The sequence below is a fragment of the Helianthus annuus genome, chromosome 4 (assembly GCF_002127325.2).
Source record: "Helianthus annuus cultivar XRQ/B chromosome 4, HanXRQr2.0-SUNRISE, whole genome shotgun sequence".
Taxonomy (NCBI): Eukaryota; Viridiplantae; Streptophyta; class Magnoliopsida; order Asterales; family Asteraceae; genus Helianthus; species Helianthus annuus.
The window spans coordinates 87,712,633-87,727,502 of NC_035436.2; the positions used below are offsets into that span (position 1 = coordinate 87,712,633).

General features: G+C 37.2%; 1 protein-coding gene and 1 long non-coding RNA gene across 2 annotated transcripts; both read right to left on the minus strand.

Moving 5' to 3' along the window:
- Nucleotides 1-255: 255 nt before the first annotated feature.
- On the minus strand, nucleotides 256-9,508 carry LOC110903180. The gene is made up of 3 exons (XM_035989372.1): nucleotides 9,307-9,508; nucleotides 8,106-9,203; nucleotides 256-537 (listed from the first exon to the last, which is right to left on the minus strand). The coding sequence occupies exons 1-3, from the start codon at nucleotides 9,506-9,508 to the stop codon at nucleotides 530-532; spliced, it is 1,308 nt and encodes a 435-aa protein (XP_035845265.1). The 3' UTR covers nucleotides 256-529.
- A 1,320-nt stretch (nucleotides 9,509-10,828) lies between these two features.
- On the minus strand, nucleotides 10,829-14,009 carry LOC110903179. Its single transcript, XR_002571720.2, has 3 exons — nucleotides 13,743-14,009; nucleotides 11,346-11,401; nucleotides 10,829-10,869 (listed from the first exon to the last, which is right to left on the minus strand). It is a non-coding gene; the product is annotated as an uncharacterized LOC110903179 (long non-coding RNA).
- Nucleotides 14,010-14,870: the final 861 nt, after the last annotated feature.

Here is a 14,870-nt window from a genome sequence, read left to right on the forward strand (position 1 = left end):
TTATTTCCAAAATATATGTACTTTTCCCAAAAATAATATACTTTTACTTCCTTGATTTCCAAAATAATATTCCACCAAAAACATATGTGTAAAGGGACTTTCTGAAAAATTTCGTAAGTTACGTTCCAACGTTCGTAATATAACATTACTTGTGTAACTTAAATAATCATTTTTGTGATAGCGTTGGTATTGTCACACCCGTGTCAAAGGCGGAAGCGCGTAGTGTGACTTGATCGGTTTCCACAGCATACGATGTAAGTAAACAAACTATATGATATAAAACATACACGATGTTCATCCATTCCATAATGTAAAGATACAAGTCAAAAGTTGTTTTGTAGCAAAAGACAACATAAGTTTATAAGTTCTACAAACAAGACTTGTTCAAAATAAAGTTTTTGAAATAACGAGGTTTTGCATCCTATGTCCCGTTCGAAGACGGGATATATGGATCAAACCCTCCAAAATACGGATGACATCGTCTTCATAGTAAACTTGAAACTTCATAATTTGTTGCACCAAGATCCACTTAGTTACCTGAAATACATGTAAGTTTGAAAACATCAACAAAAGTTGAGCGAGTTCATGTGTTTTAAGTTCGTAATCATCAAATGAATTTGTAAAACATTTGAAAGTTCAAGTATCGAAATCTGGTATGTAAAGCGTAAATGAACATGTTGATCATTAATGTGTAGCTAGGACATTAATATGTGTGCCGACATAGGAAGCCACCAACCCGTAAGCGATTTAGTACCGGTCCACCCGGCGAGGGTAACAAAGGAAACTCCATGTGGCCACACAAGGACCCATGAGTGGGTCTCGCCCTGTACCCGATAGATCTACCCCCTTTGTTCCGTGGTCTTAAACAAGATTAATGGTGCTTTAAGTATCAGCCTATTCGCACGTGATCTACTAATTCATTTTGTTGCTTAACCATACCATAGTAACATGTATTTCCCCCCGAGAGTTGTAAAACCGAAAACGTTTAAAAGAAAAGGGGGACATGAACTCACAAGTTTGCGTCCGTATGTATGCTAGCAGTTCGGGTATCCAATTAGCGCGTAATAACCTACAAGTGCTCTAACTCATTAGACACTTGGGTTTATGTTAATTTATGTACACGTTGCTCATCTTGAACATTATTGTATATGGAACCCTTGTGTATTTTAAATATGTTGACATTTGTTTCGTATGTTCGTTTTATTATATATATATATATACACTTCTTGAGTTCATAATGTGTTAGAACGGGCATCGCCCTTTGTAAGTATCCGTGCTTCGCACGAGTATATGTGGGTATAGCATGTATAAGTCCTTGTGTCGTACAAGTATAAGTGGACCGAGTCCAATAGCGCCTTTGTGCCGTGCACGACGCATGTTTGTTTGTTGTATGAAATATATATTCCTCAAAAATATATATCTTTAAGTTCGGTGAACGTCGTTCACATGTATACGTATGATCGGTTTGTTTTAGGTATATATTTGTTTCACAAATATATATGTATATGTATATCTTTTTAAGATATAGTTGTTAAAAATATTTATTTTTAACATTGTATATATGTTAATGTACGTGTACGGTATTCATTGTGAGTGTACACTTTAACAAGTGTATATGAGTACATCGTTATGTATTCGCGTATTTCATATGTATACGTACACCGTATTCATACGTGTATGTATACCGTATTTATACGTGTAGGTATACCGTATTTATAATGTATTTTTACAACATATTTTATTAAAAATATACATGTATTTTTCATTGGGCCTTAGCCCATGTCTTTTAAGTTGTTGGGCTTAATCCATATTATTAGTGTATTTGGGCCTAGCCCATTTTACATGTTAATGGGTTAGTCCAACTTATTAAATAAATGGGCTTTTACTAGCCCATTATCACACCAAGTATCCTTGTTTTTTTTACAAGTGTATTTTGAGTGTATTTTATAGGTATTCGTAGACATATATATTTGTATATGTGCACACTTGGCGATTTTCGATTTACACTTTCCGAAATTTTTGGCGTCTAAATATATATATATTTCATGTCTAAAAATGTATTATTTTTAGAGTTCGTCGCAGGAGTCGTTACCATGTATTTTATTGTCCGGAACGCCCGCGTGTCGTCCGTGATAAGTATCCACCCCGTGTCGTGTCGATATGGTGACCGTTGCCGATGGCGACGCATTTATACGCTATGACATTCATTTGATATTTCGCGTCGGTTTTTGGTGTTATATGCATATATATTATTTGGTCGAAATATATATATTATTTGTACGGTTCGCCCGAGGTCCGATTGTTCGTTATCCGCGCTTCATGTCAAAGTGTAATATAACTTGCATTCGTTTTCTCATGTATTTTACATTCTTTCGTCGACATGTTTTTGGAGTTTGTTATGTGTAGTGTATTTTGTGTTTAGCTTGTAGGATCCTAACTCTAGTACATACACACAATACACATGTATTTATACACATACACATATAATGATTGGAAAACATATACGTATATTTTTTTTTGTCCCTAAAAAAATATATATAGATATAATAAATAACCTCTTTTTCTTTAACTTATAAAGATATATAAGTTGTTTTATCAAAAACCTTCATAGTTTAGGACTTAAATATTTTTGTTAAAACTTTCTTAGTGACAATAAGATCTCTAATCACGTTTAACCCCGTTAATCACCTCGTTAATTATACTTTCAACGTGATTAGATTTTTAGAAAATTTCGCCATAATTTCCCCTAAACTATGGCGTTTTCCACATCTTAAAAACGTATTAGTTTCACGTTTAAGCCCATAATCACAATCAACTTCAAATCAAGTTCCAAAGCACTACTTTTTCAAGTAATATTTTTCACATAATTTTCCATATAACTTTTGAACTTAATATATTCTTAATCACATTTTTAATAAAAAAAATGATAGCACTTATTAACTCTTTTAATAGGTTTACTAGAAAATAAATTTAACATACTTTTAACACTTTTATAGTGTAAATCATGATTTTTATTTTTATAAAAGTTATTTTGGCCATAAATCATTTTCAAGTTTAATATAAAGTTCATGTATTATATGGATAATGATCTTGTTAAAATCTAAACATAAAAATGTTTAGATTATCCTTACTAGCCTAATTTACACAAGATCATCTTTGTAAACAATCTACTTTAACATAGTCAACATAATCATAAGTAGCATCTAACACAAAACAACATAATCAACATAATATACATCTTATTTATTAGACTTTTATTGTGAGATTAGAGTTTTTAAGCTTGTTTTTGTCGTAGGGTTCAAGATGATCAACTAGTACTTTAGTAAACTACAAAATATAATAAGAAGCTTAAAAAAATAGTGAAAGATGATCTTACAAATTTGCAAAGGATTTATGGACTTTAAGATAAAGATTAAGAAGACTTGAAAGCTCTAAAATAATCTCCAATGATTCTCCAAGCATACAAGTTCCTTAAACACCTTAAAATGGCTTTTTAATGATGTAAATTATGGTGTTTTAGAGAATGAAAATGAGGATATAGTGGGGTGTGTGGTTGCCGTGAATAAAGAATGGGAAAGAGGGGAAGTTTGCAAGTTGGAAATGTAAGAAAGTCATGGAATGATGTGGTGTGTTTAGTGGTTCATATCTTTCAATATCTTGGTCAAAGATTATATATATCAAGCCATGCTTCTAATCTTTTTCTCCATACATTTTCATCATCAAACCTAGTATATGGGGGAGGTATGGTCGAGTATTAAGGGGTATGGTGTTTATGATTTATTTATTTTTTTTTTATAAATTTTAATCATATAAAACATGTGCACAAATTGTTAAACGGCTAGATATTTTAGTAATTAATTTAGTTAGGGTAATTAGGGTGTTAATGATAGTTTAGGGTATTAAATAAAGTCTAATTAGTTTACTAGTTTAGTAGGTATAAGTTTTGGATGGTAAAAATACCGCTAGTTCGCTCATCGGTTCGATATCGGATGTTATATGAAAGTTATAGTTTAATACCGGGAGCTATGGTTTTAATTTACCGTCGAGGTTATGGCGTCTATTCAAGGCGTTTACGACACCAAAATATCGCTAACTAGTTCGCTAGATGATTCGTTTAGGCGTTAGGGTGATAAAAATACCATTTACTAGTCCGTCGGATCAAAACGGATAAGTTGTGCAAGTAGCGACGAAACGCTGGTAACTTGTGTTTCGGATATCCCAATGATATCTCCAAGATTATTTAAGTTGTAAAATATTATTTACAAGTTCTACGGACATCAAAATGCCGCATTTTAATGTTGCAGACAATTTATTTTTGTTATAGTTTTGGCGCGGATCGGACACTTTATGTTTAGGTGTTTTTTTTTTTTTTTTTCGAAAAGTTTAATATGTTTTGGTGTTTAGGGTCCCTGCTAAGGGATTTTTATTTGTATTTCATCTACCAAGTGCATTCATGCCCTTCGTTGCTCGTTCCGACAATTTTCGAAACTTGCTGGCATGAATAGTGTGTTCAGGTGAATAGTGTTTTCAGCATTTTGCCAACATATTAGGACATAGTTTGCAGTTTTCTCGCGACGTGGCGATTGTATTATTGTTGTTTGACATATATAACCATGCCCTATGATTGCTAGACTTTGTATGACATAATCATGCATTAATTAAATCGTAATGAACGTAATTAAACGTTAAATCAAGTGCTTAGGTTGTACGGAATTACCATTATTTTTGCCAGTTGTCACATTCTCCCCCCGTTAGAAGAATTTCGTCCCGAAATTCAAGTCGTGTTATCGGTTGCAGGGGAGTCTTGAAACAGGTGAGGGTACTTGGATTTTATTTGATCCTCACGTTCCCACGTATACTCGGGTCCGTGACGCGAGTTCCAGCGAACTTTAACCAACTTCCTACGACTCCTCCGTGTCTTGTGCACTTTCCAGTCTGTAACCTCAACAGGTTCCTCTGTAAATTGGAGTTTGTCGTTAACGTGTATCTCGTCCGCTGGGATGACGACCATTTCTTGAGTAGGACTTTTCTTGAGATTAGACACGTGAAACGTGTCGTGTACACTACTAAGCTCTTCTGGTAGTTTCAATTTGTAAGCAACTGTTCCGATCTTTTCCAGTATTTCGAAAGGTCCAATGTAGCGTGGGTTCAGCTTTCCATGTTTACCAAACCTTACTACGCCCTTCCAAGGCGAGACTTTCAACAATACCATGTCTCCGACCTCGAAAGCTAATGGTTTGCGCCCCTTGTCTGCGTAGCTCTTTTGTCTATCGCGAGCCGCCTTGATACGGTCTCGTATTTGAATGATCTTGTCTGTGGTCTCCTGAACTAAGTCCGGACCAATGAGTTGTTTATCCCCGGTCTCCGCCCAACATAGCGGGGATCGACACTTTCGTCCATACAAAGCTTCAAACGGGGCAGCCTGAATGCTAGTGTGATAGCTATTATTGTATGAGAACTCCACTAAGGGCAAGTGAGTATCCCAGTTTCCACCCAAATCCATCACACAAGCGCGTAGCATGTCCTCCAAAGTCTGTATCGTCCGTTCACTTTGGCCGTCCGTTTGAGGGTGAAAGGCCGTACTAAGATTCAGTTGTGATCCAAAGGCCTTTTGAAATGATTGCCATATCCTTGACACGAACCGACCATCTCGGTCCGATATAATAGAAACAGGCACTCCATGTCATGCCACGGTCTCTTTGAGGTATATTTCAGCCAGTTTCTTAGTGCTATCCTTCTCACTGATCGGAAGAAAATGTGCGGACTTTGTAAGTCGATCAACAATTACCCAAATCATGTCGTGACCTCTTGAGGTTCGTGGTAACTTAGTAATGAAGTCCATCGAGATTTGTTCCCATTTCCATTCGGGAATTTCAGGTTGTTGCAGTAATCCTGAAGGCTTTTGATATTCCGCCTTAACCTTGGCGCATGTAAGGCATTTTCCGACATAGGTAGCAATGTCACTTTTAAGCTTAGGCCACCAATAAAATCCTTTTAAGTCTTGGTACATTTTATCCGATCCCGGATGTATAGAGTACCTTGACTTATGAGCCTCGTCTAGTATAATCGTTCGTAGGTCACCGAATAATGGAACCCAAATTCGTCCCATAAAGTACAGTGTTCCATCCTCCTTTGGCACCAATTGTGCCTCCATTCCTCGTAAAAATTCGGCTTGTATATTTTCTGGTTTAAGCGCTTCTTGTTGAGCATTATGAATCCGAGAGGTGAGATCGGTTTGTATGGTCATCTCTAAGGCCCGCACCCTCAGAGGTTTTGCACGTTCTTTGCGGCTCAAGGCGTCCGCCACGACGTTCGCCTTGCCCGGGTGATACTTTATCTCACAGTCATAATCGTTCAATAATTCGACCCATCGTCGTTGCCGCATATTCAAGTCCTTCTGATCAAATATATGTTGTAAGCTCTTGTGATCTGTAAAGATTGTACAATGAGTACCATATAAGTAGTGACGCCAGATCTTTAACGCGAATACCACCGCACCTAACTCAAGATCATGCGTGGTATAATTTTTCTCATGCACCTTCAATTGGCGAGACGCGTACGCGATGACTTTGTCCCGTTGCATCAACACACAACCGAGACCTTGATGCGATGCATCACAATAGACCATGAAGTCATCGGTACCGTCAGGTAAGGATAAAATAGGTGCGTCACAAAGTTTATCTTTCAGTATCTGAAAAGCCACCTCTTGTTTCTCGCCCTAGTCAAATTTCTTATCCTTTTGCGTTAGGGACATTAGCGGTTGAGCAATTTTTGAGAAATTCTCTATAAATCTTCGGTAGTAGCCTGCTAATCCAAGAATTGTCGTACTTCGGTGGGGGTCTTAGGCGCTTCCCAGTTCTTTATCGCCTCGATCTTAGCCGGATCGACATGAATTCCTTTCTCGTTTACCACGTGTCCGAGAAATTGCACCTCGCGAATCCAAAATTCGCATTTAGAAAACTTCGCGTACAATTGTTCCTTCTTTAAAAGCGCCAATATAGCTCTTAGATGTTGTTCGTGTTCCTCCTTTGACCGTGAATATATTAGGATATCGTCAATAAACACGATCACGAACTTGTCCAAATACGGCTTACACACGCGGTTCATGAGGTCCATGAACACCGCTGGCGCATTTGTTAAGCCGAATGGCATAACGAGAAACTCGTAATGTCTGTAACGAGTTCTAAAAGCCGTCTTGGGGATGCTTTCTTCTTGTATTCTCAACTGATGGTATCCCGATCTCAAGTCGATCTTGGAGTAATAACTTGAGCCTTGTAGTTGATCGAACAAGTCGTCGATTCTCGGTAGCGGGTAACGGTTTTTAATAGTAAGTTTGTTCAATTCCCGATAATCTATACACATGCGAAAGCTACCATCTTTCTTTTTAACAAATAGTACCGGAGCTCCCCAAGGTGAGAAACTCGGTCTAATGAATCCTTTATCTAGTAACTCTTGCAGTTGAGTAGATAACTCCTGCATTTCTGACGGAGCTAACCGATATGGTGATTTCGCCACTGGTGCTGCTCCTGGCAACAAATCAATTCGAAACTCCACTTGGCGCTGTGGAGGCAGTCCAGGTAAGTCTTCTGGAAAGACTTCTGGAAATTCTTTCACGACAGGGATGTCTTCTAGCTTCGGCTCTTTGGTTTCCTTGTCGACTACGTGGGCGAGGAAAGCTATACAGCCTTTTCGGAGACACTTTTGCGCCTTCATACACGTAATGATTCGTAGGGGTGTCTCAAGCTTCTCCCCATGAATTACAAGCGTTTCTTCATTTGGCAGTGGGATGCAGATAGTTTTCTCATGACAAACTACTTCCGCCCGGTTGTCGGACAACCAATCCATTCCGACAACTACGTCAAAACTACCCAACCCAACGGGTAAAAGGTCGATAGAAAATTTTCGCTCCCCAAGCTCGAGTGTACAACCCTTAATAACCTCATCCGCTTCGACTAATTTTCCGTTCGCCAATTCTATAGAATACGGGACATCTAGTTTACTCGAATCTAGGCCAAGTATATTCTTAAATTCTATAGATATGAAACTAAAATCTGCGCCAGTATCAAATAGAACGGATGCAAAGTGTTGGTTTATAGGGAACGTACCCGTAACAACGTTCGGGTCCTGTCGTGCATCTCGGGCTCCGATCACAAAAGCTCTCCCACGAGCCTGGTTTTCCTTAGGGCAATCCTTCCTATAATGCCCGTTGTCACCACAGTTGTAGCATCCTTGCCCCTTTCCAGCTCCATTTCCGTTGCCATTGTTGTTTCCATTTCTGTTTCCAGTTCCATTCCCGTTGTCATTTCTACCTTGATTGTTGTTACCATTTCCTCCACGGTTTGTGTTTCCTTTTCCCCTTCCTACCCAGCATGTTTCCTTATAGTGGCCTATCCTACCGCATTTATCACACTTTGCACAACGGCCCTCATGATGATACTTACACTTGTCGCATTTAGGCAGGGTGCCTAAATAGCCTTTACCCCTAGTTTCGTTGGTTGCTGTGAAAGCCTTGCCACCTCTTGGTGGGTTTACTTCCCTTCGTTTGTTAGCATTGGTGCCGTCGTTGTTGTTCACACGCATACCCTTGTTGGAGTGTGAAAATTTTCGCTTTCCACCACTAGTAGACTCTACGTGAGTCTCTTTCTTTTCCGAACCCTTCGCAGGAATCTTCTCCATTCTCACTGCCTCCTCAGTGAGGCTCACTGCTAAGGTAACAGCTTGAGTTATGGTGGTAGGTTGTGCCGAGCTAACTAGACTCCTGATCTCGGGGTGAAGACCCCATATGTATCGTTCGACTCTTTTGAATTCCGGAGTGACCATATACGGAATCACTCGTGATAAGTCATGAAATCTCTGGGTGTATCCTGAAACGTCGGCACCTACCATTTCAAGGTGCCAAAATTCTGTCTCCAGCTTTTGTAGCTCAGCTCTAGAACAATATTTTTCTCTCATGCGTTCCTTTAATTCTTCCCAAGTTAGCCCGTAGGCTGCAACGTCTCCTAGAGTTTGAACCTGAAGGTTCCACCAAGTTAGAGCTTCATCCACAAATAACCCTGTAGCGTAAACCACTGTCTGTTCAGGAGTGCATCGGCTCATGCGAATAGTGGACTCAGTTTTCTCTGTCCATCGTACAAATGCCACTGCACCTCCAGTACCATCATAATTGAGAGGCTTGCAGTCGAGAAATTGTTTGTACGTGCACCCTGAAAAGTTGAATAGACATATTATATAAACGACAAACCTGAGAACGCACGATTAGAATAGGAGATGTAACATTTAAGTTGTTATAAAGACACTTTCTATTACCATTTGTGGTGTTGCCACCAGATGTGCCTCCCTGACCTTGGCCGCCAGTTCCGCCAGATCCGCCACTGTGTTCATTGCGGTTGGCCTCATATTGGGCGATTGCTTGCGAGATTCGCTCTTCAAGGAGCTGATTCAGTTCTGCCTGTGTAGTAGGCATAGGGCCTGAGGTGTCGCGCCTAAGGTTCCTCCGTTTCGGTGCCATAGTCTTCCACACACAAGTAACGAACGGGTTAGACAAATATTTAATAATGATAAATATTGTCGGCTAAAAAAAAAGAAAAAAATAAATATTAATCATCACACCATCCAACCCATCCATAATCCACAACCAATCAATCACGCATAGAATAAACCACAATGTGCAGATAAAGAAAACATAATACTGAACTTTTATATATATATCGACAACTTGATACGTTGTTTTGTGAAGAAAACAAAAGGGCACGAGGCTACATTACCCCGGTCGTGCAAGTTTATATATATATATATAAAAGTGGCAAAATATTTTCCTCCACATTGTTCTTCAAGGTCTTCAAGTGTCGTAACTAGTACGTAGTCTTCATATATCCCTCAAGAGTGGGTCTTCTAGTCCCAAGCATAAGTGCTTGCAAATAAATACCTTAAGGGTAGGGGGATGGGAGAGGGGTAGGGAAGATTAGACTACGAAGATAGGTACGCTCCTCCCCAAGCTTAAAAACAAATACTGCAAGAAAGGGCACTCGTCTGCTGTTAGAGCGCTAAGACGTGTGCTCTAATGAAGATGTCAAGGTCAACATGTGAGGTATGGTGTGGTGGTGATGATGGTGGTAGTGGAATAGATGGCGGAGGGTAGGCTAGGGGTGATGATGGCATTGCGTCAGCATGACGCTCCATCTCCAGATTCCCCTACAGAGAGTCTCAACCTATAGCTGCAAGGTGGGGATCTCGTCCTCGTCATTAAATAACTCCATAATAAAAGGAGCAACAGTTAGGTGGATCGCAACATTTGGCAATATCGCTACGCGATGATCGCCATCGGAATGGCCAATAATGATGCTTTCGTGGAACAGGAGTGGTGCGGCTAAAACATCGTCCTCCACAGGGACGTCTTCCGCAAAGTGCATGAACTAGTCCAAAGAGGTATCCATAAAGTCAGGGTCGTCGTAACCACCAATACTAGCAGATGAAGCTATAGTACCCAGGCAAAAATAATCCGTACAACATGTATGTATATATCAATAAATAATCTCATTATTTATTATATATATATGTATGTACAATTATATGTTTGTCAAATATAACCACGTAAGTTGTGTGAGTCGATCTAGTTTATCAAGTCTATCCCACATAGACTAAGCCCCAATTAATGTCGCCTAAACAATGCGAGGACATTATCTATTTATTTATTTTTGAAATACGTTTTGGGTAGTGGATCTTGTGCTTTGTGTATGCAATGAAAACCATGCATTTTGTAAATCCGTTTTCATGAAGGATCCTAGTGATTGTAGACTAGACTCGAGAAGGAATCCTGGTTCACTACAATTGAAACTTCATAATTTGTTGCACCAAGATCCACTTAGTTACCTGAAATACATGTAAGTTTGAAAACATCAACAAAAGTTGAGCGAGTTCATGTGTTTTAAGTTCGTAATCATCAAATGAATTTGTAAAACATTTGAAAGTTCAAGTATCGAAATCTGGTATGTAAAGCGTAAATGAACATGTTGATCATTAATGTGTTGCTAGGACATTAATATGTGTGCCGACATAGGAAGCCACCAACCCGTAAGCGATTTAGTACCGGTCCACCCGGCGAGGGTAACAAAGGAAACTCCATGTGGCCACACAAGGACCCATGAGTGGGGCTTGCCCTGTACCCGATAGATCTACCCCCTTTGTTCCGTGGTCTTAAACAAGATTAATGGTGCTTTAAGTATCAGCCTATTCGCACGTGATCTACTAATTCATTTTGTTGCTTAACCATACCATAGTAACATGTATTTCCCCCCGAGAGTTGTAAAACCGAAAACGTTTAAAAGAAAAGGGGGACATGAACTCACAAGTTTGCGTCCGTATGTATGCTAGCAGTTCGGGTATCCAATTAGCGCGTAATAACCTACAAGTGCTCTAACTCATTAGACACTTGGGTTTATGTTAATTTATGTACACGTTGCTCATCTTGAACATTATTGTATATGGAACCCTTGTGTATTTTAAATATGTTGACATTTGTTTCGTATGTTCGTTTTATTATATATATATATATATATATATATATATATATATATATATATATATACACACTTCTTGAGTTCATAATGTGTTAGAACGGGCATCGCCCTTTGTAAGTATCCGTGCTTCGCACGAGTATATGTGGGTATAGCATGTATAAGTCCTTGTGTCGTACAAGTATAAGTGGACCGAGTCCAATAGCGCCTTTGTGCCGTGCAGGACGCATGTTTGTTGTATGAAATATATATTCCTCAAAAATATATATCTTTAAGTTCGGTGAACGTCGTTCACATGTATACGTATGATCGGTTTGTTTTAGGTATATATTTGTTTCACAAATATATATGTATATGTATATCTTTTTAAGATATAGTTGTTAAAAATATTTATTTTTAACATTGTATATATGTTAATGTACGTGTACGGTATTCATTGTGAGTGTACACTTTAACAAGTGTATATGAGTACATCGTTATGTATTCGCGTATTTCATATGTATACGTACACCGTATTCATACGTGTATGTATACCGTATTTATACGTGTAGGTATACCGTATTTATAATGTATTTTTACAACATATTTTATTAAAAATATACATGTATTTTTCATTGGGCCTTAGCCCATGTCTTTTAAGTTGTTGGGTTTAATCCATATTATTAGTGTATTTGGGCCTAGCCCATTTTACATGTTAATGGGTTAGTCCAACTTATTAAATAAATGGGCTTTTACTAGCCCATTATCACACCAAGTATCCTTGTTTTTTTTACAAGTGTATTTTGAGTGTATTTTATAGGTATTCGTAGACATATATATTTGTATATGTGCACACTTGGCGATTTTCAATTTACACTTTCCGAAATTTTTGGCGTCTAAATATATATATATTTCATGTCTAAAAATGTATTATTTTTAGAGTTCGTCGCAGGAGTCGTTACCATGTATTTTATTGTCCGGAACGCCCGCGTGTCGTCCGTGATAAGTATCCACCCCGTGTCGTGTCGATATGGTGACCGTTGCCGATGGCGACGCATTTATACGCTATGACATTCATTTGATATTTCGCGTCGGTTTTTGGTGTTATATGCATATATATTATTTGGTCGAAATATATATATTATTTGTACGGTTCGCCCGAGGTCCGATTGTTCGTTATCCGCGCTTCATGTCAAAGTGTAATATAACTTGCATTCGTTTTCTCATGTATTTTACATTCTTTCGTCGACATGTTTTTGGAGTTTGTTATGTGTAGTGTATTTTGTGTTTAGCTTGTAGGATCCTAACTCTAGTACATACACACAATACACATGTATTTATACACATACACATATAATGATTGGAAAACATATACGTATATTTTTTTTTTGTCCCTAAAAAAATATATATAGATATAATAAATAACCTCTTTTTTTTTTTAACTTATAAAGATATATAAGTTGTTTTATCAAAAACCTTCATAGTTTAGGACTTAAATATTTTTGTTAAAACTTTCTTAGTGACAATTAAGATCTCTAATCACGTTTAACCCCGTTAATCACCTCGTTAATTATACTTTCAACGTGATTAGATTTTTAGAAAATTTCGCCATAATTTCCCCTAAACTATGGCGTTTTCCACATCTTAAAAACGTATTAGTTTCACGTTTAAGCCCATAATCACAATCAACTTCAAATCAAGTTCCAAAGCACTACTTTTTCAAGTAATATTTTTCACATAATTTTCCATATAACTTTTGAACTTAATATATTCTTAATCACATTTTTAATAAAAAAAATGATAGCACTTATTAACTCTTTTAATAGGTTTACTAGAAAATAAATTTAACATACTTTTAACACTTTTATAGTGTAAATCATGATTTTTATTTTTATAAAAGTTATTTTGGCCATAAATCATTTTCAAGTTTAATATAAAGTTCATGTATTATATGGATAATGATCTTGTTAAAATCTAAACATAAAAATGTTTAGATTATCCTTACTAGCCTAATTTACACAAGATCATCTTTGTAAACAATCTACTTTAACATAGTCAACATAATCATAAGTAGCATCTAACACAAAACAACATAATCAACATAATATACATCTTATTTATTAGACTTTTATTGTGAGATTAGAGTTTTTAAGCTTGTTTTTGTCGTAGGGTTCAAGATGATCAACTAGTACTTTAGTAAACTACAAAATATAATAAGAAGCTTAAAAAAATAGTGAAAGATGATCTTACAAATTTGCAAAGGATTTATGGACTTTAAGATAAAGATTAAGAAGACTTGAAAGCTCTAAAATAATCTCCAATGATTCTCCAAGCATACAAGTTCCTTAAACACCTTAAAATGGCTTTTTAATGATGTAAATTATGGTGTTTTAGAGAATGAAAATGAGGATATAGTGGGGTGTGTGGTTGCCGTGAATAAAGAATGGGAAAGAGGGGAAGTTTGCAAGTTGGAAATGTAAGAAAGTCATGGAATGATGTGGTGTGTTTAGTGGTTCATATCTTTCAATATCTTGGTCAAAGATTATATATATCAAGCCATGCTTCTAATCTTTTTCTCCATACATTTTCATCATCAAACCTAGTATATGGGGGAGGTATGGTCGAGTATTAAGGGGTATGGTGTTTATGATTTATTTATTTTTTTTTTATAAATTTTAATCATATAAAACATGTGCATAAATTGTTAAACGGCTAGATATTTTAGTAATTAATTTAGTTAGGGTAATTAGGGTGTTAATGATAGTTTAGGGTATTAAATAAAGTCTAATTAGTTTACTAGTTTAGTAGGTATAAGTTTTGGATGGTAAAAATACCGCTAGTTCGCTCATCGGTTCGATATCGGATGTTATATGAAAGTTATAGTTTAATACCGGGAGCTATGGTTTTAATTTACCGTCGAGGTTATGGCGTCTATTCAAGGCGTTTACGACACCAAAATATCGCTAACTAGTTCGCTAGATGATTCGTTTAGGCGTTAGGGTGATAAAAATACCGTTTACTAGTCCGTCGGATCAAAACGGATAAGTTGTGCAAGTAGCGACGAAACGCTGGTAACTTGTGTTTCGGATATCCCAATGATATCTCCAAGATTATTTAAGTTGTAAAATATTATTTACAAGTTCTACGGACATCAAAATGCCGCATTTTAATGTTGCAGACAATTTATTTTTGTTATAGTTTTGGCGTGGATCGGACACTTTATGTTTAGGTGTTTTTTTTTCGAAAAGTTTAATATGTTTTGGTGTTTAGGGTCCCTGCTAAGGGATTTTTATTTGTATTTCATCTACCAAGTGCATTCATGCCCTTCGTTGCTCGTTCCGACAATTTTCGAAACTTGCTGGCATGAATAGTGTGTTC